General features: G+C 41.5%; 5 protein-coding genes across 7 annotated transcripts; 2 read left to right on the top strand and 3 right to left on the bottom strand.

Annotated features, from left to right (window-relative positions):
• The first annotated feature begins 117 nt into the window (after positions 1–117).
• On the top strand, positions 118–1,873 carry LOC128256425 (uncharacterized). The gene is given in 10 exon segments (XM_052986778.1): positions 118–304; positions 369–461; positions 522–631; positions 688–782; positions 838–966; positions 1,018–1,169; positions 1,226–1,318; positions 1,320–1,371; positions 1,429–1,679; positions 1,738–1,873. Coding segments are annotated over 10 exon segments (1,161 nt in total). The 5' UTR covers positions 118–238; the 3' UTR covers positions 1,858–1,873.
• A 9-nt stretch (positions 1,874–1,882) lies between these two features.
• LOC128256426 (lectin BRA-3) lies at positions 1,883–2,557 on the bottom strand. The gene is made up of 2 exons (XM_052986779.1): positions 2,414–2,557; positions 1,883–2,358 (listed from the first exon to the last, which is right to left on the bottom strand). Exons 1-2 carry the CDS (start codon positions 2,519–2,521, stop codon positions 1,963–1,965), a joined length of 504 nt encoding a protein of 167 aa, XP_052842739.1. The 5' UTR covers positions 2,522–2,557; the 3' UTR covers positions 1,883–1,962.
• Positions 2,558–3,015: 458 nt separating this feature from the next.
• LOC128256420 (tol-Pal system protein TolA) lies at positions 3,016–12,877 on the top strand. 3 transcript variants are annotated; one of them, XM_052986764.1, is made up of 4 exons: positions 3,016–3,251; positions 4,075–4,086; positions 11,038–11,220; positions 11,956–12,877. In XM_052986764.1, the coding sequence occupies exons 1-4, from the start codon at positions 3,233–3,235 to the stop codon at positions 12,444–12,446; spliced, it is 705 nt and encodes a 234-aa protein (XP_052842724.1). In that variant the 5' UTR covers positions 3,016–3,232; the 3' UTR covers positions 12,447–12,877. The 3 variants fall into 3 exon arrangements, with proteins under 3 accessions (XP_052842724.1, XP_052842726.1, XP_052842725.1); XM_052986766.1 differs by lacking the exon at positions 4,075–4,086 and having other exon boundaries at positions 3,018–3,251; XM_052986765.1 differs by lacking the exons at positions 3,016–3,251; positions 4,075–4,086 and adding an exon at positions 10,814–10,972.
• On the bottom strand, positions 4,679–5,939 carry LOC128256421 (uncharacterized). The gene is made up of 2 exons (XM_052986767.1): positions 5,775–5,939; positions 4,679–5,666 (listed from the first exon to the last, which is right to left on the bottom strand). Exons 1-2 carry the CDS (start codon positions 5,925–5,927, stop codon positions 4,791–4,793), a joined length of 1,029 nt encoding a protein of 342 aa, XP_052842727.1. The 5' UTR covers positions 5,928–5,939; the 3' UTR covers positions 4,679–4,790.
• On the bottom strand, positions 6,086–8,088 carry LOC128256419 (uncharacterized). The gene is made up of 2 exons (XM_052986763.1): positions 7,933–8,088; positions 6,086–7,872 (listed from the first exon to the last, which is right to left on the bottom strand). Exons 1-2 carry the CDS (start codon positions 8,086–8,088, stop codon positions 7,033–7,035), a joined length of 996 nt encoding a protein of 331 aa, XP_052842723.1. The 3' UTR covers positions 6,086–7,032.
• Positions 12,878–27,587: the final 14,710 nt, after the last annotated feature.

Genomic DNA, 27,587 nt, shown 5'->3' with positions numbered 1-27,587 from the left:
ATATTATATCCTAATTAGTGGAATTGATTTCTTTAAAGATAAACACTTTTTTGGAGCTGTATAATTAAATTATAACGGTTATTTCTTAAACTACGATAAGATCGATAGGCGGAATGGAAATAATCGATAGCTTTCAAAGCGCTATGGAATTTTGAGGGAAAAAAGCAGCGGTCACATTACACGCGGCACAATAAAAGGAATTTGCTTTGAATGTTTTTATAACAAATAAAACCGCGCAATGGATGTTTTGCAAGATTGTAATAGTTACTCCCATATCGGCAATAGCTTTGGCTTTGTTTGCAGGGTATGTAAGAAAGAAGGGTATGTAAAGAAAGAATAATTTGAATAATAAAAGATTTTGCGCACAGACCATGGAAAAACACTGTGGAATACAGCAACTGGCGTCCTACGAAAAATACGAATTTGTGCAGCTCCTGAAGATTCTAAATGCCAAGGAAAAGGTAAGTGAATGGTGGAACAAACATACCCAATAATAACACCTTCTATATATATACATATAGATGCTGGCCGCCAGGTTCTTTTGCCAGTTGCCCGCCAATGTGGGCAGTTTCCGGGTGCTCCTCCAGTTGCAGGAACTCCGCATCCTCACGGCCACGCAGTACATCCTTAGGTGGGTTTGGAGTCACTAGATGAGCCCCACTGATCAGTTTATTTATGTATTCACAGCAAGGAGAACTCAGATCAGCTGCAGGTGGACTTGATCATTTTCCTTGAATCGGAGTTTGAACTTCTGGCAAATGTCTTCCTCTCAGCTGCTTATAGTGGGTTTTCCATTAATACTAATGATATGTCCTATTAAACATCATACACTTTCAGATGCCGATTATGCGATGAAGCTAACATTAATCCTAACAGCAGCCTTGGGCCATCTCTATTCCGGCCTCGTTAGCAATCCTAAAATAAGCAACTTGGGCTATTTGGAGCCCTTGTGTAAAGCCCTGCCAGGTGAGTTTGTCACCATAATTATTCCTAATACTGATGTTGCCCATTCCCCAGATGATGCCCTATGTGTCTGCACGAATATGCATTTAAATACCCTTTTGGAACTTCACCGAACGGAGAGTATAAATGAAGCATTTGCCAACTTTAGCGCCTGGATCAATGAGGGTGTGGACGAACTGACTTTTGTGAAGCACCTCTGCGATAGGGTACTATATTCTACAAAAAAAATGCACACATGACCTGAAAGTACCCCTATTTTCAGCTCTTTGTTGGCCATCAACAGGAAGCCCTTCAATACCTTTTCAAGCAGTCGAACTCGGAAAACTTTAGGCAATGGAAGTTTTACCTCATTTTAGGTGCAGTCTATCGCCAGTGCCGCCAGTCCCGAAAGCACTGTATATATTAAGAGTAAGAATCTCTTTGCCACCTGTTCGCTTAATTCTATTAATGGCCTTTTCCATGTAGAATATCTGAAAAACAGACTTTTGCAAACCGCATCTACCGGCTGCCTGACATCCCTTCTTCATTTGCTGCTAACTGCAAGAGCTGCCTCTGCCTCAACCATGGATATTCAGAAAAATCTGGACAACTACGCCAAGTGGTACAAGCAGAACATTGGTGAAATGACTTACATACTTGGCACGGAAAAGTTTCAGCTCATTTTGGGTCTCCTGGAGGAGGCTTTGCCGTACGAAAAGGAGCTGCAATATTTGGAGGTATAGTTAATACCCATAAACTGTAACCAGAGGTACATTTTTGATATTTTGCTTACAGATACATGTCTCGATTGCCATTTCACCTGGCGGTCGACTGGTTCAGGCCTACAAAACCAAGTGCCGAGCACAAGTGTCTCAACTTAAATTGGCAGCCAAGAGAAAAGCTTCAAGGGATTAGAAACGAGGTAGGATATTTCCTTGTAATCACTGCAGTGCAGCCTACAAATATAAATTACCCATGCGTTGCCCTAAGACACTTTATTCGCTTCTGGAAAAATGTAAATTAATAAGCTACAATTTTTTTCTGCTCTTCGCTTATGAAACATTTTGACTTTGCGGGCTTCAACTGAACTCCGTCGCATTCTTCTGCTCTGGTGCAGATGAATCTCTTGTGAACATTGCAGTCTGCAGACTCAAACTTGTAGAAGCCATACTCGTGTTTTACAAAGGCGCATAGTCCATCGTTCACGAGATTGGAGTGGATCGGGGAGTACTCGATGGACTTGTTATTGGAGGCGTATCTATAGTTCTTTTTCTCATAAGAATTCAATCCGAACCAATACTCGTGATCCTCGTGGGTAAATTTAGTTTCCATTTGAACCAGGGTAACTTCGGTGTTCAGATCGGCCAAACACATGTGGTGTTTTTGGCACTCAATTAAGGCATCAAACCAAGAGGCCTGTGGTACAGAGTACTTAGCTTTGGATTACCTTTGTAGTCCTAAAATCACTTACTATTTTCTGACTAAAATAGAGACATATTCCCTTTGAATGCACTTGACCGATATGAAAGTAGAGCACTAGTATGGCAAGATGGTAAAGAATCCGCACTTGAAAACTCATTGTGTGTTCCGTTTGCCATATAAATATATACTGTGTGGATTTTGAAGAAATGTAGCTTATTCTAATGAGAGCATATAACCCTATTATACCATGGTTAAATCCATTTCACTTATTGAGGTTATTTTATGTGTATAGGATTTTTTTTAGCTTGGCTTTATAGGACCGTTCTTGCTCTTAACTATTTTTTGTTTCTGAATTTATGTGATGGAATTTTGATAATAAATACAACAAATTAAATTTTTCAATGGTAGATCAAATGAAAGACCATACCAAATTGTTTTAAATTATCATATAATATTTCTTTAAATTTTAAAAATGTTTGGTTACTATTTATGTGAGTATCTTATAGCTTTCCTGGGTTTGCAACCATTTTCTGTCGATATGGCACCACTTGGGCAAACAGGTTCCACACCGAAAGGCAGAACGACGCCAGCGTTTCCAAACTAAAACACAAAATAGTAAAAGATACAACAAAAGTAGCACCGCTTCGGGTTCTGTGAGTTCAGGCGGCTACTTTCGCTTCGAGTTTATACGTTTCTGTGCTCTCGACGCAGTCGGACGTTTAAAAATAAACGCGCTCCTCCAAAAATACCCAACTCGCTGGCCACAAATAAATCTGAACAAATTCGAATTACCATCCGATCAAGTACAGAATCCGAATATCAGTTCTTCGACTCTAAAAAGACCGAGACAAAAACCAAAAGTTTCAAAATGTTCAGCTCGATTTCAGGTAAAGCAAACCCCACCGACGTTGTTGATGTGAAAGTTTTGAAATTAGAAATCTTAGTCTAAGCATGCCGTATGTATATGTGTCCGATATATGCATCCACGAATGGCTATATCTATACGTATGCATACCTACGTGCAGTGAGTGAATCAATCGTGGTCAGCATATGACCGCATTGCAAGCAAGGATGAAAGTGTACACCAGTTACATCATCATCAGGGGAGCCAGGAGTAGGATGGATGGAGCAGCTGGCCACCCGGGATTTGGCTTTGCCTTTGGCTTTGGCTTTGGGCGGGGTTGGCCAACCGGGCGTGTTCGATCCGATACGGGTCGCAATAACAAAAACTTAATTGTCTGCTACCGTGGCTCCATGATGATGATGATGACGACGCCGTGGATGATACGTAAGCCAATTATGGCGCAGTTATATGTAGCTTCAAATGGACTACAAGTTGCTGTTCTCGCTGGCACATCCCACATCCCACATCGCACACCCAAAACGCTGATACGTATATATAATTATAGCTGCCTAGATACACACTACACGTATCGGCGAGCATATATACTTTGTGTCTTCAAATGGGTTATGCTTTATGGTGTTTCCTTGAAGCGAAACACTTATGTTCTTCAAAGTGGGTGCAAAGCAAAGTTCTGGCGTCCATCTCTGCTTCCGATTTCTGAAATTCTTCAGCCATAGATTCCACTTAGAAGACCGTATGGTCAAGCATTGGCACTTGAGATAGGCATCTTTTTTCTATTATACAGATTATATGTAAATCCTATATATACCTAATTATATTATCTGTTCCCACTCAATGCCAAACAGATGCATCGAAATGTAAGTAACCCCAAATGGTGAACTTTCCACGAAATTAGCTTAGTTGATAATGCTGTTTAGTTCTAGACATTCCTCACCGACTGCGTAGTGAATCAATCTTTAGTAGACTTTTAACCTTACAAATGTTTAATAATTTTCTCTAAGAATTCTTTAAAAACTAATGCTAAATAGGACGTTTTGAATGCTTTTTGAAGCAAAATTATCTTAAGACTTTCGATGCAACCTTTTGAGTTCAAAATTTCAGATTTTAGTTGATTTTTTCAAAGTTTTGCAAACAAAAAACTATTTGATTTGTAAATCAATATTTTAATATGGCTGTGTGTGACTTTAAATCTTACAAATGTTTAGTAGGTTTTTCTAAGCATTCCTAAGAGTCGCTTTGAGCCTACCGAAGATAATTTATCTAAAGACTTAAATGGCAACCTAATAATAATATGGTATCAGTAGTTTTGTCATGTTTTTTCTTTCTGGTTTGGAGATGAAGTTCTAATAATAATAAGGTTTCCGAAATTTTTTCATCTTTTTTCTTTCTGGTTTGGAGAAGAAATTCTTTTGTGTTGAACTAATAGACATTTGATCATCAAAATAGAACCATAGTTAAAATTCTAATTTATTTTGTGAAAGCTCAAACATTGTTGGAGTCCCTAGTTGTCTGTTGGTCCGCCTGGTTGGTGGGGTTTTCCGGTGGAGGGGGAGTGGTGCTCTTAGGCCGCCGGAGCTGGAACTGCCGCAGTGGTTTCTGCCTCTGCCGGCGCCGTTGGAGCTGCTCCTCCTGCACCTCCTGCTCCTTTTGCTCCTCCCTCCGCCGGAGCTGCGGCCGCAGTGGTAGCTCCCTCTGCTGGAGCGGCTCCTGCCGACGGAGTGACAGCGGCTTCGTCCGGCGCGGGAGTGGCTTCTCCAGCGGCATCTCCTTCGGCGGGAGTCGCCGCTCCCTCTTCCTGGCCGGGCTGGCCGACCTCCGGGTCGACCTCCTCGCCCACCTGCTTCCCGCCGCCCTCCTTAGGCTGCTGACCCTCACCTCCAGGCGTCGTGCCCTCCTCCTCCTCCTCCTTCGAGGACCCGATTTCCGTTGAATTCGAATTATCAGCTGGCCGTGAATCGCTTTCCACACTCTGCTGCTGGATCCCCGCCGCGTGCTTCTCCTTTTTGGCCGCGTCGTGGTGGAAGTGGTGCAAGTGCTCGTGGCTGTGGTGCTCCCCATCGCCGCCGCTGCTGTCCGCCGTGGGATAGGCGCACTTGGGCTGGTTCTGCTCGCACACAAAGTACTTCTTCTCCTGGCAGTTCACGTCCAGCACGACGGTGCGGTTGGGCCGGATGCGGATCTCCAGGCAGTCGTCCATGTTGGAGCGGTGCGTCGGCTCCACCATGCCGGTCTCGCCCATGTAGCGCACCAGCCGACCGCTGCTGATGTAGGTGAAGCGACCCTCCGTCTGCAGGTCGTTGCCCCCGAACCAGTAGTCATCCAGGCCCACCAGCCCCTCCATGTGGTGGACCAGTGCGTTGAAGTCCTCCGGATTGGACACGTCGGCCAGGTTGAGGCCCTTGCGCAGGCAGTTGTTCTGGGCCCCGAACCAGTTGATCTGCCAAAAGATTTGCCATTCTGTATTTTGTGATCACTCAATGGAAATGTCTTCGAAATTGTCCCACAACCCAAAATATGCTCTTTCGTTCCCAGAGTAGCTTCTCACCTTTTTGAAGGATACGTAGTAGCACTTGCCGTTGACCTCCCTGAGAAAGGGCTTACCGCAAGGACCCTTGTCCTTGGCCTTCTTGCTCTGCTTTCGGCCGCATCCTGAATGGACCGCCATCAAGGTCAGTATCACAATTGGTAGGATCCTCATGGCTGCCAGCGGAACTGAGCCACCTGTCCAGCCAAACTGTACACATGCGTGCCGCCCCCTGTTCTATATATACCCTTTTGGGGGCGTGTCATCTGCATTATCGAGGAGTGCTCAATTTCCAGTTGGAAAGTGCATTTTCACTCGTTGATAAAGTCCGACCAATTGATTAATTGCAATTAGTAATGGTGATGTTACACCAGTTGGTAATTGTTCACTCACCATCAGTATCAAAATCATGCTGGTGCTCTTCAGTCTTACAACTCAAATAAAAACATAGAATTCCAAATTAACTGACATTGTCAATAGGTTGTTTAATTGAGTCGTTCGAATATTTGAATGCTTTTTACAAAGTATTGTTATTTTATTTACGTTGTATGTTGTTAGTGACCTCACTTATACGGCTTATCTCCCAGTTCTTCTACTTAAAGGTAGACATATATTTAAGCATTATCTAACTGTGTTCTTAAAATGAAGGTTTTTGGGTTAATATCAATATTGGAGAAGCTCTGTTAACATCAGTTGTTTATACATGCATCTGCCTCTTAATCTTTCTTTCTTGCTTTCCAAAGGTTAAATAACCTTTTAGATTAGACCCGAATCTTTTTAAAGTTTGCAAATTTTTATCGCAAATGATGTATCTTAAAGTATAAAACCATTTGTTAAAGTTAAACCCATAAAAAAAATGAAACCAACACTTAAATAGCTTGCAACTTTAATTTTATTGATGTATAAGGGGTGAACAAATTTCCTAATTATCTAAAATGCTTGGCTTTATATCAATTTTGCAGAAGCTCCTGCTAACAGCAGTCGTTTATATATGGACCTATTCCACATTTTGGCCTTCTTATCGTCTTATCGTAAAATGACCTAGTAAACTTATACCCAAATCTGTTGAAAGTTTGCCAGTTTTTATATTAAATGTTGATGTGTTTTGATTACAAATTTATTTAAGTTAAATACATCTGATTTCAAAAAGGCTTGCTCTCAAGGTTTGTACCCTTGTTCTCCAAGAATCTGCTAAATCAAAATGCTGGCATTATTATTTGCTGTCGTTTATTTGTGATCGAAAGGAAAGGCGGGAATCATTTGGACAATGTTCTACAGCTCAGGGTGCTGCCGCAGTAGTGGCGGCTGCTTCGGCGGCTGCACCTTCGGCGGGTGGAGCAAGTCCTGACGGGGCGGCAGCTCCTTCCGCGATGGCGGCTGCTTCCGCAGGAGTAACTCCTTCGGCGGGAGGAGGAGTTGTTCCTCCTTCTTTTTTCTTTTCCTCTCCTCCTTCGGCTGCGGCTGCGGCTGGAGCTGTAGTGTCCTCGGGGGTTTCACTTGCTTCCGGCTCACCCGTCGCCTCTTCTTCTGTTGGATTTTCTGGTGCGGCAGTGGTGACATTGGCCTGATTGTTGTCCAAATCCGGCACGTCCACCGCTCCGGCCGCCTCCTCCGAGTCCTGCTCCCCGTTCTCCGGCGATCCACTTTCGATGGGCTCCTGGCGGTCCAGCGCCTCCTCCTCCGCCTCGCCGTCGCCACTCTCGCCGATGTCGTGGTGGAAGTGGTGCAGATGCTCGTGGCTGTGGTGCTTCGGCTTCTTGCTGTCGTCCGTGTCCTCGCAGTAGCGCTCCGAGCAGATGAAGTACTGCCGCTCCTGGCAGTTGTCCGCCGTCACCATGGAGACCTGCGCCCGGATGCGCACCTCCAGGCAGTCGTCGCACTCGGAGTGCTCCATGGGCAGCACGTTGCTGAAGTTGCTGTAGTAGCGCACCAGTCGCCCGTTGCTGATGTACTGGAAGCGGCCCTCGTGGTACAGGTCGTTGCCCCCGAACCAGAAGTCCTCCGTGTTGCCCAGGCCACTCAGGAAGCCGATGGCGCCGTCAAAGTCCCTTTGGTTGCCCAAGTCGGCCAGGGTCAGTCCTTTGCGCAGGCAGTTATTCAGGGCCCCGAACCAGTTCATCTGTGGCAGGATTGGTAGATTATTGTCCTTGAAAGGGGTTACCTTATCTAGCTACCTCACCTTCTTCACCGAAAAGTAGTAGCACTTGCCGTTGATCCTGCGCAGATAGCGACGCGGGCACGGAGGTCCTGAATCCGTTCGCACCCCCAATCCCAGGACCTCGTCCCGCGGCAGGATGCCCAGCAGGGCCACGAGTGCAGTCAGTAGATGCTTCATTGGGATGGCTGCCGCCGGTGCACAGTGTCCGGCTTCGAATCGCCTCCTGTACTTATATCCTCCGCTGGCCAGCAGTGCGTCCAATCGATTTGGAAGCCATCGCAATATCGCAACATCGGAGGTGCTGCTGCGGCATCTGGCTAATTCAATTACAAGTTCATGCCTCCGGAATGCCAACGCCAATGTCGTGGGCCAATTTGTTCAGCCGCCAGTGGGTCAGGTTTAGGGTCATTCAATTTAATTGCCTATTAGCTACACTTGAAGAAAACGAGGCGGAAGTTGTAACAGCGGGTTGGCATTACAAGTGCAATGTCTATTTTCTTTTATTTCTCTTAAATTATGCCTTATATATGTTCAATAAATTAGAATAAGTCTAACATTTCGTTTCAAATGTAATTACCTTTTTTTAAAATACTATTTTGCCATTGAGTTTACGAGGTAATTGCTAATGCACCCCATCCAAATATCAGACAATTAATATCTACATTTTTTTCTCTTCTTTTGAATGCTGTCATTCGTATGACAAATAAAATCTTGTTTTGAAATAATCATTTCTTATTCTCTAGCTTAAAAGAAAAGTTCACTATGTACATTTACCATTTATAAAACATATTTATTTTTAGTTTGTGCTGTCAAGCTAAATGGTAATTGCTTTTAAAGGAGTCTCTAGTAATGTCCAACCCCTCCCAAAAAGCAGGGAATTAAGCTCCGCGATTCGATCAGCTCCAGTGACTCCATAGTCATTAGCATAGCCCGCCCAAAGGGCTCCATGTCTGAGCTGCCCTTGCTCCTTCCGATTATTGATTTACCTGGCGAGGCCATGACATCAGCCATTGGATGTCCCTGGGCCAGGACACGAATCCTTTCCTCACTTGGCCTGTTGCCAGCTGACTCAGTTGACCTTCGTTCGGATGACGATTGTGCCGGGGGCCCAAAAACAATTGGTGGGGCGTGTGAGCTGCATGCCACCACTTTCTGTCTTTCTGCCACGCGCTGCCACCGTGTATGTATATACGTATGTATCGTATTGTATCTCGATTGTGCAGTTGTATCTCTCATGACATCATCAACATCAGAAACAGCAACAACAACAGCAAAAGTAGCTACTCCATCGATTCACCATGGGTTGTAGCTCTTTTCGGGCATCCAGAACTGGTGTGGAACGTGAGTCGGCAGACCTCAAATCGCAGTTACTCATAGATATTCACTTCAGCGATTCTCTGGTGGCAAAGGTGTGTGCGCTTGTGTGTTCCAAACTGGGTTCTCGTGTACCCCAGCTACAGGTTTTCCTCTATTCCGAAGCTTCTGCGCATTATCTGCGCTACAACATCGTCATCTACATCGACAAAAACAGAGAAAAAAAAACAGAAACAGAGAAACAGAGGCTGTGAGAGCTTGGGCTCTGGGCTTATTGTGTTACCTTCTGGCCGTGCTTCTAGCCGGTTTTCAGTTTTGACCACAAACAGCCGCAGTCTCGAATAAAGACTGCCAAGAACCAAATGCGTCGTGTTACGCAAATGCTTTAAAAAGCTTGATTGCCTAAGGAATTCCGTGAGTGTAAGCCATACAAATGTATGATTAGCGGATTAGAAGGGGAATATTAAAAATTATATATCCCAATTCAACATACATGGTGTTTGCCTTTTAGAAATGAAAACCTTTTTAGTCACATTTCACTTGATTTTTATTTTGTTATTACCACACGTATGGCGTGTGTATTTTAAGTACATTTTAATACGATTTTAATTTCGAAAACAAAACACAGCAAATATATTTAGCAATGCATGTTCTCTCTATACATAATGTTTAAATTGTAGAATGCACGATTATTTTCAATTCAATTCCTATATTATTAGCTCGTTCAATGCCACAACGATTTTGTAGCCATTAGTAGCTTAAATTCCTTTGGCACACTCTGTTTCTTGGGGCGGTGGAAGTTATTTTAACACCTCGATTGTGCCCCACACATTCCCCAATCTTGATATGAAGTATGCCGCAACCGAAACTATTATTTTCGCACAATTTGCAGCCTCCGCGGAGGCGTGTGGATCATTAAATGCGGAATGAAATTGGCCGAAACTAAATTATTTGAAAATGAGCCGAGGGGTGAAGCAATTAAAGTATCTCTCTCTCGGTAGAGAATTGGAAAAACAACATTCCCGATCGCAATCAGAAAGCGTGAAGGGAGGCCCCTAGAAGCCGAGGCGATTTCATTTAGCGGTTCCCCATTATGACATCACATTCAGCGAATAATTTGAATATTTGCGCTTTGTTTGCCCCATATGCATATATATATATACGAGTGTATACCAAACAGTTCGCGCTTAAGTGTAGACAAAGGAATTCCTCGGCATTTCCTCGCCCGTTTCCGTTTCGCCTAACCGATTCGGCCCGATTTTGACCCGATTCCCAGTTTAATGGCACAATGTTTCTATTTGAGTGGGCGCACACGTCACTCCAAGTGAATGCATATGCGAGGGGACAGCAAAAAGCTGTCTGCCGCTCGTTAATTTCTATTAAGTTGCGAATATTTCTGAGAGCGGCTAATTTGCTTTAAATTTTAAGGCTGACGCCATGGGTCGCCCGATCACGATCTTAGCAGCACCTAGTTGCGCAGTTTCTATTTCCATACACAAAAGAAACTGTCCCTTGTCTAATCGATTTTAGTCATGCAAATAGTTCATGCTCCAGCTGAATTTGTTTATGTTTCGGCAATTACCAGTCTGGAATTTGGAATCTGAAATCTCTCATCCGATCGCCAGCTTATCCCGCTGATTAAAATCAGGCTATAAATTATAATTAGCGCCAGCTCAGAGCTTAGTTAGCATTCAGAGAGCCAGTCAGCAGCCAGCAGTCAGCATGTTTCCCAGTCGCCAAAACCAAAGTAATCCGAGCCAACTAATCCGAGCCCACTTACAATGCAAACCATTTCCCAATCTGTTCCCGCAGCCTCGTTGAAGAACTTCGGCGACAAGACGGCCAACCTGTTCAGCAAGAAGAAGGATGAGGCCGAGAAGCTGGCCAGCGACAAGGCCGTCGAGGCCCAGAAGTTGGCCGAAGAGCAGGCCAAGAAGGTGGGCCAGTCGGTGCAGCAGACCAAGGGAGAGGCCGAGCAGCTAGCCGCCAGCACGGGTGAGTAAAGGGCCAACAAAGAAGTGGCCCAAAAGGGAGGGTTCACTGTGAAAACCAAAATAAACCACCATTAAAAATCCAGGAAGGCAAAAAAGTAAGTGTGGTAGAAAACAATTCAATAGCAACTACAAAATGTAGCTACTTTTTTGGGAACATAACCCATAATTTTATATTTGTAAGAAAATTTTTCAAACCACTTTTCGTCACTTATGATTCAAATTAATTTTTTATAACGCTTTTGAAAATGCTTTTTTGCTTCAAATTGCAAGCATTTCAATTTGTGAAGAAAATTTACCAAACCAGTTTTCGTCATTTAAAGTGTAGTTATCTACACATTTCAATGTTTTTTGATGACACTTTTGAAAATTTTTTTTTGCTTTAAAGTACTAGCACTGTTTTTGATTCCTAAAAATTGCTTTTCAATTTATCTAAAACGCAAAACTTTGAGGCACATTAAACACAATGAATCATAATAAATGGATTCCTAAAAAGATGCAGTGACGCAATTCCAATCAAGAAAATGCTGTGTGTTTTAGAAAACATTTTCCAATAATATTGAAAGTGTTTCTATATTTATGAAAAGCTCATAAAGAAAAATAAAATAATGTTATAGAAAAGTGATATATGTATGTATGTCTAGCATTTTCTAAGTTAGTTTGATTTTCTGGAATTTTATGAACCCATTTTGAAGTCTTCACGAGTAGTGCCCTGCTAATAACTGCTTAACTTTTGCAGCCAAGGAAGCCGCCGCTCTGGCCACCGCCGAGGCCCAGAAGGCCGGCCAGGTGATCGACCAGGGCGTGAGCCGGGCCGCAGGAGCCGTCAACCAGGGCAAGCAGGCGGTGGACAACACGGTGGCGCAGGCGCAGGCCGCGGCCCAGAACACCAAGCAGGTGGCGGCCAACGTGGCCGAGGCCTCCCAGCGGGCAGCCGCCAACGCGGTGGACCAGACCAAGAAGGCGGCCAACGATGCCATCAACAAGAGCGTGAAGGCCGCCGAGACCGTGGCGGACCAGAAGCTGAAGCAGGCGGAGGGCGCCATCGACGGGGCCATGAAGCAGACCAGCCAGGCGGTGGACCAGAAGCTGCAGGAGGCCAACCAGTACGTCGACCAGAAGCGCCAGTCCGTCGAGAAGAGCGTCCAGGAGGCGGCCGGACAGGCCCAGGAGTCCGCCGGACAGCAGGCCAACGCCCTGCTCGGCAAGCTCCATCTTGGCCCCAAGTAGACGCAGTCAGCCCAAATATCTCGATGTGAAAACGCTTTAGAAACAGAAACAGAAACAAAAACAGAAGGGAATTTGCTTCAATGTAACGAGTGCCAGTAATGTGATTGCTAAATCCTCAATTGAATATATATACATACACATATTTTTGGAATATCGCGCGGTAGGATTATTTTGTATATGCAGCCGCTGCTGCTGCTTTTGATGTAAGAGCATCTCGGCACATCTCTGTCCGTACAAAGTGTAATTAACCCCTTCGTTCTTTTTCGGTCGACTTTTGTTACTTTGAGGCATTTGATATTTTGTATACAGCGACGTTGAGTGCGCCTTTAATATACGCATATTTTGTTTATGTAGAAATGTATGATTAAGTACTTTTAACTCTTGCACAATGCATTGCAAATGTGTTTTTAATATATTCGACTCGAATGAGATTTGTGGTTTTTTAATCGGTGGGAAATTACAGAAGTGTTGTTGTGTGATTAAATTTAATGATACTTAATTGGATATTTGGCTAGTTAAACAAGTTTAAGAGCAAACAATATGGCACAGTAAAGAGATGTTTATGAATGGTCTGTTTTTCATTGGAAATGTTGAAATTTGAAAAGGGGCGCGCAATGTAACGGAAAACATTTATCTGGCCACACCGCGTTAACATATTTTACAAGTTTTTACCTGCACTCTACATTTTTGACTGGCGCCATTTAACTGTGGGACAATCACTTCAAAAGGTTTGAAAATAAATAGGGGATTCCCGTTAGGGAAACTAGAAACTATTTAAACTAAATAACAAACTTATTTTAAATTGACTATGGGTCCCCTTCAAGCTAAGCTATAAATTAAAACGAGAACGGAAGCTAGTATAGAACAGTATGGCCAGAATGACAGATATATGGCAGCTATATTTTGGCAAAATAAATAAACTGTACGAACCAGGAAGAAACAATTTAATTAAACTTAGTTTTTAAATTTATAAGTATATAAAACGTTGCTTTAAGAATGTACCATTATTTAGATTTTCCTTTAAATGGTTTAGGTGATCAAGAGTTTTATTTTTATAATTTTAGTCCTCTTTGACAATTTTTCTTTCTTTCAGCGGAAAAGTATTTTTATATTTTGAGCCAAATAAACAAATAAAAAACGGTTTTTCTTTTGTACTTTCTCCCTTTACCTTGCCATTTGGCTTTGTCTCATTTCAGGACCTTTTGCACATATGCAACGTCGCCTGGTGAAACTTCCGCACAAAGGTGTACCACCGATGGCATCTATACAAATTGACCGAAACATGCTGAAATTTGCTAATAGAAGAGCTCGCATTTTTGTCGTTCGATATGTCGGGCAACTTTTCGCCAAGCCAAAGTTGTGTTAGCTTTTAATTATGGGAAAAGTTTGTTGTGGCTAACAAGTGAACCTTGCGCAATTGCAACGTCAATTGGACACACAACTTCAAAGGACCAAAGGACGAAATGAATGTGTGCAAAGTATTGGCAGCAAAGTGCTGACATAAATTCAGGTAGAAGCGATTTTTAATTTCAGATAAGTCCGCCTGCTGACTGCAAAAGCGAATGATAAATGCATTTCCATTGCCAAGTGGGAGCGAGGCGCCGAATTCAAATTTATGCCGTCCATGGAAACGTCGCGGCAATTAGGTAAGCCCAAGCGAGTTGATTTAAATTTAAGCGATACCACCAGCACGATTAATTACAATAACTGTTTATCAACACGTATTAATCATGACTTAACATGCTCCCAACTCGTGTTGGCCCGAGCAAAATGGCGTGCAGCTGGGTTCCGGTCACGTTGGTGGTCATCGTCCTTATTCCTCCCTCCTCCCAACTTATTCATAAAAGCGATTTTAAATTCTTTGTTTTGTTAAGATGTTGGCCTTAAAGGTAATATATTTAAATGGTTCTTTATACAGTTAGGGGATTATTTATGCATACTTCATTATTTAATTAATTACGATTATTATTATAATGCAAAGAAATATTTCTGCTTAAACTTTTACTTTTGAAAACAAAAAACCTTGAAGTCTTTTAAGCTTCCGCGGCCTAATGATTGTCTGATTGGCCCTTAAGCTCTTCATGACTTCTCTTACTGATTTTTATCTTCGACAATCCGTAAACGAACCCACTCGTAAACATATTTCACATACAGACATTCCAGGCGAAACACTGGCCGACGGCGTTAATTTTATCTGAAAACTTTAATGTGCGCGTGTGTGGGCAATTAGGCGAGGGATACGGATACTATCGGCAGAGCAACTAAAATAACGCGAGAGGAGAAGTTTAAAGCGACAGCCACCGATTGTTGCTGCCGGGGAAGTCCCTTTCGTCCCTTCGTCACACACACACACACTCACACCAACACTCACACACGTACCGAGCATTTTATCGCTATGAAGCCATTAGATCCGTGGGGAACTCAATGGACGTTGACGCGCGTCTTGCCAGCTGCATGCTAAATAAACCACCTCGACGAGCATCAACTAAAACCAGTACACAAGCTAAAGTCAAGGGCCTCGACTGAGAAGTACTCAGTAATATTCACTTGAAGTCTAGAGAATGTGCGTTTGACTTAGAAAAATGTATATATTTTATTATGTTTATATATAATATACAGGGTGAAATATTCGATTTATTAAAGGACAAAGACAGGAACTTGCATATACAAAAATATTAAAGTACGAATATATTTTCTTCTACTAGACGTAAACATTATATTCAATTCATGCAATGTAGTCCTTGAACAATTGGTGTGCATACAGACAAATGACTTTATATGTTCAATGGTCGTTTTCTGAATGACATTTTAAGGTTTCAGTTCGTTCCAAGGCACAGAAAGTTATCAAGACTTCAAATTTTTTAAAAACACAATTTATGTTAATGCTTACTTTGGAAAAGGGGTTGTTCAGGAATATGGGCTGTTAAACCATAAAAAACAAATGAATGTAAACTTTTTTTCTTTATTTTTGTAATGGCCGATAATATTTGGGCAATAGTTTGGGGTTAAACAAACATGACATGAAGTCAAAAATTATCATTACATTGAGAAATCATTGCTTTACGGCTTATTTGTTAATAGTTTATTTTTAAAATTATGCATTGTTTCTGGAATTTGGAGAAGTGTTTTTAGGAAAGTACTTTATTGGGAATCCCTTTTGAAAATCGAGCATACCCCAAAACCGGGAAAATAGCACAACAACGGCGAGCGACAGTTACAGCACCGAATGCGTTGTAATTGTCAGCTGAACGGACATGTAAAGAGGGCTAAAAGTGACGGAGGAGTAGGGGTATGGGTGCGGAACAATTGGCTCGGTGCTCAATTTGAGCCAGTGGCGCGTGTCGCAGAAGACGCAAATAAAGTCGAACGTCAGTCCGAAAGGAGGGAGAAAAAATGTTGCAACAGACGTGCCATGAAAGCCAAGGTGCAACGACAAGTGGCCCTAAAAGCCTCAGCCGAATAATTGGCTTACGGCATCTGAATCGAAGTCGGAATCGGAATTGGAGGGCATGTGAAGGGTCTTAGCAAATTTGGGCATTCCATTTGTTTGGGGGGATTATTAATTGCAGATCAGGCAAATCTGTTCAATTGCCAAGCGGTTTGGTGAAGATGAGGCCTTCCAACGCAATTGCATGATGCGATAAATTCCTGCCAAATCCCTGACGTATGGGCATTGAGACAACTTTGATTGGCCTGCCGGTGATTTATGCCCAAGCTCATTAATTATGCTTGTTGGCCAGCCCGATGTTGATGTAGTCACCTGGTTATGGGTTATGCCAGTGAAAAAAGAAGAGATACCAGCAGGGTCGTCTGTCCGCCTAACGAGGTTCATAATTAGCAGAACCTGCAATGGTATTCATCCATTGGCTCTCAGTTAGCCAGTTAACTCATGAAGCGAAACAGTTGACCAGCCGAGGATTTATGGTTGAAGATGCAGGCCAAGAAGTCCCCGATGCCATGTAAATTCTGTTTACAATGTTAGAAAATAAATCGAGCGTTGCAATTGCCGGCAATCGCCTCTTAACTCGTTTCACCCAATTCAATTACTTCCGTCGCCCATTTCCTCCGGCCCTTGTAATAATATACATATAAATTGGATCAGCGAAGGCATGGCAATAATGGACCCAAGTGAAATTGCATTTAGGCAGACTGTGTCGCCAACTGTGCACGCATTTTATGCTTTTCATTGAACCGCGGCAAAGGTAAAGGCAGGCCACTCCTACAAATAACTCTTGCCATCTACAAATAAAGGCATTCGATTAATGCCACAGATTGCCAGCGAAATGGAATGGAATAACTGAAAGCTTGGAGTGCGGAATTTGTAAGCTGTTTTTTCAAAAGAAAATAATTGAAAATGCAAAATTCTCAAAATAACTGTGTAGCTGTTTTTGATTGTTGATGTCTCAAACTTTTGATTATAATCCGCTTTCATAAAATTTCACTTCATCTTTTGATCACTGTTTTAAGCAGCTTGAACAAAATACATTTTTTGTCTAATCGATTGGCCATTATTACGAGTTCTATGAGGTCCATTATTTTTCAATAATATGGACAACATACAGATTGTTTATAGATTGTTACCTTTTTTTTGTAAATTTATTTATTTACTCATCAAACATATCATGGTATTTACTGGCTACTGTTACATTCATTTAAGACTATATAGGATTTTTAAGAAAATATGACCTATAATAGTAGCCAGAAACAACATGAAATGGTTAGCGAATAAATAAATATTCAGAGAGTAAATTGCCTTTTATCGTGTCGAAAAGAAAAGCGCATGTTAGAAAGGCAGATTTTTTATAAAATTATTATTATGTATTTTATCTGTTTAAGGAAAACTTTTTCACTATGTTTTTCCTAGACTTAAGTGCCAACAGATTTTGAATTTAATGTCTTGATTTTAGGGGATTGGATAGATGTGCTTACAGGTAAGGTGCATGCACACACGTTTTTCTGGCCAAACTCAGTGTGTTCGTCTGCTAACCGTCTTAAGACTGTAACGTGTTTTGCTATTTGCCGAGGGCGAAGTGATTGCCATGGACACTTTTTGCCCTCCGAGAGTTCTCAGCAGGCAGCGGCTTAAGACGCCTGCAATTTCCCAGGAATAGCAGACCAGACACAAGGACAAGGACCGGACCTCCCACCACCACCTGGATCACTTGAAAGGGACGTAATGCATAATTGAAATCTCCGATTGCAGCGACTGTGCCACGCAAAGCTAGCAATGGCCTGCATTTTCGGGCCATTGAAAAACGGCTACAATGTTTTTCAAATGACATCCATGGGGGCGGACACTGCGCAGGCGCCGATTCGAGTGGAACCCATTTGGGCCAGTGAATATTCCTCCAAAAGCGAGGTGCTGGCCCAAGTTAAGCCCCAGTGCGACGTCGGCTGGCTAACCAGACGCTTGGCTCCGCAATTTGGGGGCCCACATTGAAGCCAAACATATAGAGTCCGATTCCCATACTGAACTGGCGTAACGGTCTTTTGAATTATTGAAGCAGTGCGTGTTGAACTCGATGCAAATTGATTGCTCATACGCCGCGTGGCCCGGCACAAAGGAAACGGAAAAATAGAAATTGTTGCATGCTTTCGGGCGGCGCAATTGTTGATTGATATTTGTTGGTGCAGTGTGTGCATAGTGCATAGTGCATAGTGCAGAGTGTGTGTCAGTGCGATTTGTATGCGATTCGAATTCAGTTTCAGATTCAGATTCAAATTCAAATGCTTTTTGATTAAGGCTCGCGCGTGAATAGTTTTCCATGCAATCGGAAAAATCTCTTTTTGCCGCACAAGTTCGCTAATTGCCCAATGGCTTTAGCTTTGTTCTGGCTCTTCAAAACGCTTGGGTAAGTTACCATAAATGCAGATTCTCCTCCATATTTATGGTGTCAACAAATAGTCGTTGATTCCTTTAGAGCCCGCAAAAATAACAGAAAATCAAGGACAATTTCGAACCGTTCTCACACGGTTTAATGCTCCTTGCTGTTGACTTTTTAAGCACCATCTTTATTGCCAGGCAACTGGCAGGCTGCTATTTCTCTTTTCAGCCTTTCTGCGAAATCACTTAGCAATTTGTGGCCCCATTCGGGAATCCTTTTCAGCCACCACGATTTGCCTTTCTGCGGCTGTCATTGTGCAGTCTGTTTAATTTCACAATTCATTTCATGTCAATCGAATTGTCTAAGTCTGTGAAGCGGATTCTGCCCTCATTCTCAGTCGTATTCTCATTCGGATTCGGACAAGTGTCGCTATCTGGAAGCCGCAAAAGCTGGATAAGAAAGCGGCAAGTTGGCTGTCACGATGCTTGAGTTTGATGTATTAACGGTTCCGGACTTCAGGCTTGGCTTGCAGCTGGAAATGGACCATAAAATGCGAACGGCTCGCATTAAACTGGCCCATTCTGCGTCTGGTTTAGCTGGCGATAAACCTAATAGTAAACATTCCCCTTTGTTGACTCTATCTATTGGATTATGTTGTCTCCTACACAAAGCTTAAGAGCTCGGCGTTTGGGCAATAGCATAGTTAAAGCTCTACTCCTTCCTGCCTCCTTTGCAAAATGAGTCCTTTAAAAGGCTCCTTTTAGGTTGATTTGAAAACTTCATAAAGATGCTTGATTACATTTTTAAGCCACTGGAATATACACAGGTAAAGACTGTTAAATTTTAGTCACCCACAGCCGTTTTGTATTCTTGCACATTTCTATGATATTTTTGTGAAAAGTGTATACTTTTCATTTTATTAACTTGTGAATTTCTTAGCAATAGAGCTTTGCAGTCAAAAACATTTAATCAATAGTTTTTAACTCTATAAAAATGAAGACGGAATTATATATTTAAGTTCTGCTTTAAATTCTAAAGGTTTTTGGCTTAGCTGTTGAAAAAAGGGTAACCTCCTCTAAAATGTAAAAACTGAACGATCTGATTGAGATCTCAAATTAGAGGAGATTATTATTTATTCGGGCTTAGCATCTTAAATATGCAATTGGTTTAGTTCAATGTGGACGTGACCTGTTTGCTTTAAGCTTATTAAATTGGCTAACAAGCTTTGCATTCAAGTATTTTTCGTTAACAAGATTTATTCAGGAGATAAGAAAAATATATTTTAAGGGTTAAATGTTTTAAGTGGAAAATAAAGAGTTTATTAATCTCACAAGTGTATATATTATTTTAACATTATAAGTTTCCTAATATTGTGTAATGTACAGAATATTTGCTTGTAAAACATCAATAAGAAAGGATAAATACATCAAAAATCATAAAATAACTATTATTGTTAAATAAAAGTAAAAAAATAAATCAGTAAGAAGTGTTCCGTGGCCTCCTCTTTTAAGAAGACACTTTTTATATCCTATGATTCTTTTCATTTTCATAGGAGTTCTTTGCGGTCCCTGCTTGAAATAGAAGAAGCACAAATATTTTTTTTATTATTTCGGTAGCACTCTCTGTGTGGCATTTATGTCGCCGAAACAATTTGGTTGGCAGGCAAGTCGCCGTGGCAAATTGTAGCAAATGGAGCGGACACCGTGGCGTATGCTTAATCGTTTTCACACGGCCCAAACGACGGCAGCTGCTGCTGGCTGATGGCCTGGCCAAATGGAATATTCATATCTTGTGATAAACATACATCCAAACATAATCCATTGTGAAGTACTGAAAGTGCTTCAAACAAGTTGCTTACCTAACAAAAAGCGCCAAGGATGGAGGATAACTGCTCGCGTCCTGATTTTTCTGCCTTGGAAGTTCGCGGCGCAACGCCTACTTTTTTTGTGGCGGCTTTTGGTCGGCTTTACTTTTGCTGACTGCTATTTTATGGTGGCCATTAAAGGAAATTGAATATAATTTTGTTTGCTAAGCTCTTCCATAAACTCCCAAAGGCCAAGTGGCTTGAGCTCTTGGTGTTGCCGTATGATTTCCCCCCACAGCAGCCGCAGTTTTTCATATTCTATCAGGTTCGGGGCGCCGAAAAAGGTCGGTGGCCATGGCTTTTGGCCACTGGCCAGTGCTTAAATACGATTGAGAAACTGCACAAGAAGTGGCAGATTTCGCAGCTTAAATTCGGGCCGCCTTACCCTTTGACCTCCAAGATGACGGATGAAGCACATCACCCATTCGTGTGTCCTGTGGCTTTGCTGGTCAAATATCTTGGCACTCTGACAGTCAGTCTATTCAGATTTGTTTGCTGGCCCGGATCCAGTCAATATTGTGGCCATTTGGCCATTTGACTGTGCCGAAGCCTCAGCTCTTAACTTTTAGCATCTTGGCCCGCTTGCTTACCGATTTCATTATTTATTCAAGCTCGTAGAGGCAAACCTGCATATTGGCACTTCGCTCTTCTTTCCGGGAGGGGAATTCACAAATAATAAATTGTTTCTGCGGCTGTTTCGCCCATTTTCCATTTTCCCCCTTTGTTTAACCTTCACTTTGCCTGTTTGCTTCGTCTAAGTCCCCAGTTGCTGTTTGTTCTAGCTGTTTGCTTATCTGTGGGGTTTTTGCCATGGATTTGCAATCGGACGGAAAAACATTGTTTTCATTTAATTTAAATGTTTTCGTATGATCGCTGCAAAACCCTTGGAAAATCATTTGTTACGTTATTTTCTCCGCATATTTACTTTTGCCTTTTTTATATTGGTGGCTTAAAATGACGAATGATAATGATGGCAGAGGGAAAACCAAAAAAAAACTTTAACGAGGAACCGAGTGGTTTTAAGTTTAGCAAAACCTACAAGTATTTCTCCACTTTTTATGCTGAATGTTCCATTTGTTTTTCCTTTAAATTTCCATATTAAAGTCAAAATGCCGAACGTATTTAACTGAAAGTGTTTTTTTTGCTGTGCTGTCAAGACGTCCTTTGTGACTTGGCTTAAGTAAATGATTTTCCTGATTCACCAGGTGATATATACAACACAATAAATATCTGTACATTTGCTTGTGACACCATCATCAATCAATTTCGCAGATAATTCATCCAAGCATCATTGTAATTCGATGCAAAAAGCCATCTCCTTGATGTTGTCGTTGCTTAAATAAATAAATTCCAGCGGGGCGAGTGCCAAAAAAACAGCTCACATAATTAAGACAAAACCGAGCTTAAATTGACATTTCCACGGGAGCGAACCAGAAAAAAATGAGGGAAAATAAAATGGGGAAACATTTTATTTCTGTCGGCCAACGCCGGATGATAAATTGAGTGATGAGGAAAAATTTAACTGCTGAAAGCGAGGGACACTCACCTGGAGCCGCATGTCATCCATCCTGCTCCCCGAAGCGGCGCCATTGTAATTTTGATGAGAGCAGGAAGCGGCGCCATAAACTACGCAAGGTCAGCAGGACATTACGCATACGACATGGTGAGCGGGCTGCGGTTAAATCTAATAAACATTTCCGGCCTTGTGCACGCATGAATGTTGATGCGGATGCCGCACAACTTTTCGACTCGAGACGGCAGTTTTCAGCCAGGGTTTAATGTACTAGAAATTATGCCCGAGTTCCCGGGAGGAGCTTAAAACCAAGACATAGTTACAGGGAGTTTGCCCCTACCCGGAATCAACATCCCCGGGCAGTGCCAACTTTATTTGCTGAAAGATAAATCCACTTGACTCGGAAGTTGGCCCATTTAGATGGAAAGATTTGATGCATGTGCCAAAGTTTAAGTAGTGGAGCATTTGAAAGGGGTTTATTGGGTTTCTTGAGTGCCGCCGGACATTTGCTAGATTTTCCTGGAATTAAATTAGCCAAGGCAGTGGAATTGCAGGCAGTAATTTGATTTCCGACTCCTAATTAACGAGCGGGTCTTAAAGTTTAAAGTTTCGTCTGTTGATTTGGCCTAGCTGTTGTGCCAACTACACGTGTTAAACAAGTCCATGAAGTTCGTCACAAACTTTGGCCCCTTTCCTTGGCTCCCCATTCTTTACTTATTTTTTCTACCATTTTCCTGCCAGCTGCCATCTGTGGTTTTCCCATTTTTGCTGCGGACCAACCAACAGCCGCTGTCGTTGACGCTGCGTTGACGACATCCGGCGACATTTCTTTTCACTGCTCCAGACCGCTCTTCATTCCACTGGCATTGCGGCCTTAGCCCGTCTGGCCTGTCGCCTCTGATTCCTCAATGTGGGCACTGTGGACGCAGGGTCATTAAAAGCAAAAATACTGGAATATGCTCTTTCTTGAAATAATATTTATAATTGCGAGGGAAATTGGTTTTAATCAAACGCTTGACATCAGCTTAATAAGTAAAGTGTATACGGCAAAAGACAACTTAATCAAAGGCACTTCTTTGAAAAATATCTATGATTGAACTCGAAAATATTATTTTAGACTTTTTTATATCAGTTGACTTTTATGTGAAATAAAGTGCATACACTTACATAAACCTTAAAAATAATCAGGGTTAAGAGAAACATTTTATTGATTTTTTCTTTTTAATACTTTTTATTTAGACAAATTTTTCGGATTTAATTTTTTAAAATCAGTTTTACAATATCAGTTAGTTATTTGATTTAAAAAGCAATTTATTTGTTAAACAAAGCGTTTGATATGCCTACGAGCAATGTGAAAATATTCCGCAGAATGTGATTGCACATAAAATAAAAATTTGTCATAGAAACTAAACTGTTGTTAAATGAATTTGAAACTATTTGTTATTCAAAATGTAGTACCACGAATATCAAAATAAAGCTTTTCTGGTTTAAGAATAAGACCTTAGACTACATTTTTAGAGTTTTCGGTATAGAAATGTAACTAAATAGTATACACGTTATATTATTTAGTATAGAATTAATACTTATACCTTATTATTGTCTGTAGTTTAAAAAAACTAAAACTAAACTTTTCGTTTTTTTTTTTGTGTGATTGTAGATGATTTTACTTAAATCGTTTGTAGACAAAATGTCTGCATTTAATTTATAAAATCTGCTTTTCTTCCCAACGAGGATAAAACCTCACCTCTTGGCAAGCAATGCGTCTAAGAAAAGGTATTTCATTTTAATTGTGCCAGAGGTGGCTGCCATGACCACGGATCCCTGTCGAAACTCGGCAAATGAGTTGGCAATTTAAGGGGCTGCCCATGTGTATGGAGCCATGGCCATAGTGTGTGTCCCGTGGCGTGCCAGTTGGTGGTACATTTTGACCCATGGTGCAGACCAGGATCCTGGATGACAGTCAGCCATTGTGATGTCGGTTTTTGCAATGGTATGACCCATCCGCTCGCCTTCTTCCCCTTTCCCGACTGGTGGCCTAATGCCTGTTTGGTTTCTTGGCACGACATGCCTGGCGTCTTGTGATGAAAAACTTATCATAAAACTTTGGCAAAACTGCAAAGTTGTCAAGGTTTTTGTCATTCGCCTGTCTCTCTATTCTCGGCACTGCTTTTGAGCTTGTGGTTGGCTGAAATAATTATAAATAACTTAAAAGCAGGCAAGCGGCAGAGGGCGGCAGAGTGCGGCAACGCGGCAAAAAGCGTAAACCAATAAACAAATCCCATTCAGCGAGTTGTTCGCCCCACAAAGTATGCTATGGCCCGCGAAATGCACGCGATTCGCGTATTTAATTGTTGTGCTTTAATTGGCACTATAAACAGCTAATAAAATCGGAGCCACTCCACGTCAAATGGCCAATCGATAGCTGAAGAGCGGCCACTTCAAGCGAACAATAAAACTGCTCGAGTCGGGCCGTGAAAGTATCCGTACATAAGAATTGTCTGCCGAATGATTTGTTTGCCTTCGCCATGGCTCCTGCCATTGACAGACTGTCATAAATATGAAACACACAATACGGCAGTCCAAAAACTACATTGTGTATGTATGTAGTTGACATCCACATCCACATCCAGGCTTCGAATCGTTGAGTCGTCGGCCATCGACATAACAAACTGTTCAGGTACACGAATCCGAGGCCGTGTCCTTCGCCAAGGCAACGTTTGATGGAATGCCTGTCCACGGACTGTTTTTTCCCACTCGAGCGTGAAAAATGGCTGCAACTTGTTGTCGCCAAAAAGTTAATTAATTAGATTTTATTGAACTGAGTATGGACTAGTTATCAATGGTTTTTAATTATCGTCAGTTTCTTTTTGGAGCCATTTTGATTACAAATTAAATTCATATTAAAATGGATAAAGCTTAAAATAATTTTCTGTTTGGCAGTGCTATTTATTATAAATAAATTTTTAATTAGGTTATATTTCATTTCGTTTATAAAATAAGCAGTCAGATATCAATCGGTTTTTTTTTCAAGTTTAGCTTTACATTTTTATTGCAGTTTATTTTATAAAAAACATAATTAATTAGATTTAATTGAGCAGAATATGGACTAGTTATCAACGGTTTCTAATTGAAGTCCACTTTCGATACATTCAATTCAAATTAGAATTTATAAAGCTTTAATAGTGTTACTTATTATAAATTAATTTTTAATTAGGTTATATTAAATTTCGTTTATGGAATAATTAGTCAGTTATCAATAGGTTTTTTTTAAGTTTAGATTTACATTGTTTTACATCAATTTAATTGTAGTTTAATTCGTAGACGAACAATTATCTCCTTATTATTTAACACCATTTTTTGTAATAAATGCTAAACAAAACTGTTGTCTGTTATTGGTAATTAGATGATGTTTTTGTTTGGGATTTAATATTTTAACTAATTAATTTAAAATCTGAATTGATTTAGATACGTACAAAATATATAAATATTCCAAAACTCCTGTGCTTGTGCAATCTTTTTTGCTTAAAAATAAAAGATTTACCAAGCAATAAAAATATACTAGCATTATTTAAATGTAAATTCCCAGCAATTGTTTAGCGATTGGGACATTTGGGGCCGGCATTTTTATGCTAAGTACAAATTCAGGACACTCGGTAGCCATTTGTGGCCTATAAACTTTGGCAGTAAATTTTTACAACAATGAGACATGCATCCCGTGACAGACACTTCGGCGGAAGGAACCCAAAGGTGCCAAACAAATCCAGCCAAATGCCATTCAAACTGAATCACTGGCAATCTGTTTTGTGGACGGTGCCCAAAGAAAGTGGCCTAATTTATTTAAATAATTTAGAATTTAGGGGCAGGGAAAATAAACAAAGGGAAACAATAATAGCAGCTGTGTCTAGTCAAGTCATTGGCTGAAGATAAGAGAAGGCAGCGTTCTTCGCCAACAAAAGGCCAAAAGTTAATGTGTGCCTAAGTAGCAGTCCGCTGTCGGCTGTTGGCCCATTAAATCGCAGCCGGGTGGCTTCCCCCGTGGAAAGGTTCCGCATCCGACAAGTGGCCACCATCTCCCAATTTTGGCCAGCCAGGACAGGACGAATCCTTGTGCCTTTGTGTGCGGCCAGTGTGCGTTGATTACTTTGGGGAAATGTGCGTGAAAGGTAAACGCCGCGCCGTGTACCTGTGCTGTCATTTTTTGTTTGCCGTCTGCCGCTCAACTTCAGTTGGCTGATTTATTTGCCCACCTTTTGGGGGGTATCCATATCCGCCTCTGGTGTTGTGATTTCCACCCAAACACAATGAACTTGGCTATGATTTTGCGCTGCTATTACGTGGCCATAAATCATCGCATCGCAGCAATAATAAACGTAAATTATAATTAAGCCAAATATTTGCTTTCCATTCAGCTTTGTTACGGGTTTAAGCTCAGCCAGAAGCCCCAAGAAATGCTTTAAGCTTTAAAACACTTTAACTAGCTCATTCATAATGCATGGCTTTTAAAACCAACCGGATCAAGAGAAAATCCAAAGATTTAATGTTAATGGACATTGACCAGGCTTTCATTTATAATTGAAATAAAGTGAAAATCCTTTAGTGTGCTTTTTAGCAACAGTGGTTTTACCTTTTTTTTTTGCAGAATTTATTAAGTAAAATAGGTAAGATATATATCAGCCTGATTCATTTTATTACAATTATGTTCATATACTCATTTATCAAAAATATACTCTTTAATTGGCTGCTGTCTCAACAACAATAATTTAAAAAACAATTCACTGTCCTTTGTGGTGTGAAATCACTGGCTCGTTTATGTACAAATTAATTTCGTTGCAGTCGATCTATGCAACTGCGCCATTCTGGTTATATAAATTTCCATTACGCATACGAACAGTTGACGCGGCCATAATGTCTCATTATGTTTGACTTGTGCTGGAAAACAATGAAATTAAGTTGGATGGACAAACCCTCGAACGAAGAGCACAAAGCGAGCGCTGTGTGCGAATGTTCAAGTTTGGCCATTAAAAACGCATTAACATGACACAATGGCTTGACAAATAACTCGAAATGCATTGGCTTTCCGCACGGGCGTTGCGCATACGCCGTGTGTCCATGACAGCGTAAGTGAGAGGCTCTTTGTGCCGCTTAAATGCGTTTTATCAGTGCAATTACGCACACCCGCACTGTTAGCTGCCATCCACTGTTCAAGCCAGCAGACCATCTTCATTAAGGTGACAGCCGTAGGTATTTCATGGGTACACACTGCGATCCTCCGCTTGATTTATTACTCCTATACATATACTCCTATTTTACCATGTTATGCTTATCCTCGCAGCAGGCAGCCAGCGGAATCCAAGTCCCTTGTTTGCTCTCTACAAATTACTTTAATACTTTGCGCCCCATGTTATGCGGAAGTGTCCCACAGCACAGCACACACATAAGCCCACTGAAACTCTTTCCTTCAATCATAAAATCAGAACTTTCCACCCTTTATGGCATAATCAGAGCGCGTATGCGAACACACACGAGGAGTGCCAAAAGGGGGTGCAAAAGGGGGCCCAAATGGGGCAGAAAGTGCCGCCGGCTGCAATTGTCTTGTCTTTTATAGTTGCGCCAGTTGCCAGCACTCACCAGCGATGCCCAAAGAACACAAAAAAGTACTCTTACGACACAGGAAGCTCGGTAAAAAAGTTTATATTTAAGCATAAAATCGATAATGGATACGTTTACGTTTTTTGTCAGAAGTATAATTCATGGGGATTTTGTGGTCTAAAAGGTGGTCTAAAGAGCTTATTTACTTTTAAAAATATAAAATATAGAGTTAGGGTAAAATATTTTCATACTAATAAATAAACGGGTTTCTGTTACTGTACACTTGCCTTTGGCCATTGTCTTTTACTCTTTTATTCAGCACATATCTTTTGAAATGCCATATCTAAGAG

Source organism: Drosophila gunungcola, assembly GCF_025200985.1.
Source record: "Drosophila gunungcola strain Sukarami chromosome 2R unlocalized genomic scaffold, Dgunungcola_SK_2 000020F, whole genome shotgun sequence".
Classification (NCBI taxonomy): Eukaryota; Metazoa; Arthropoda; class Insecta; order Diptera; family Drosophilidae; genus Drosophila; species Drosophila gunungcola.
Note: the sequence above shows the minus strand (reverse complement) of the source record. Positions and strands in the feature narration are given on the sequence as shown.

Coding starts and splice junctions, on each gene's coding strand:
- LOC128256426 (XM_052986779.1), bottom strand. CDS start 2,521: ATGAGTTTTCAAGTGCGGATTCTTTACCATCTTGCCATACTAGTGCTC. Junction 2,359..2,413: donor TCTATTTTAGTCAGAAAATA/GTAAGTGATTTT, acceptor TCTGTACCACAG/GCCTCTTGGTTTGATGCCTT.
- LOC128256420 (XM_052986764.1), top strand. Junction 11,221..11,955: donor GCAGCTAGCCGCCAGCACGG/GTGAGTAAAGGG, acceptor TAACTTTTGCAG/CCAAGGAAGCCGCCGCTCTG.
- LOC128256419 (XM_052986763.1), bottom strand. CDS start 8,088: ATGAAGCATCTACTGACTGCACTCGTGGCCCTGCTGGGCATCCTGCCG. Junction 7,873..7,932: donor ACTACTTTTCGGTGAAGAAG/GTGAGGTAGCTA, acceptor ATCCTGCCACAG/ATGAACTGGTTCGGGGCCCT.
- LOC128256421 (XM_052986767.1), bottom strand. CDS start 5,927: ATGAGGATCCTACCAATTGTGATACTGACCTTGATGGCGGTCCATTCA. Junction 5,667..5,774: donor ACTACGTATCCTTCAAAAAG/GTGAGAAGCTAC, acceptor ATCTTTTGGCAG/ATCAACTGGTTCGGGGCCCA.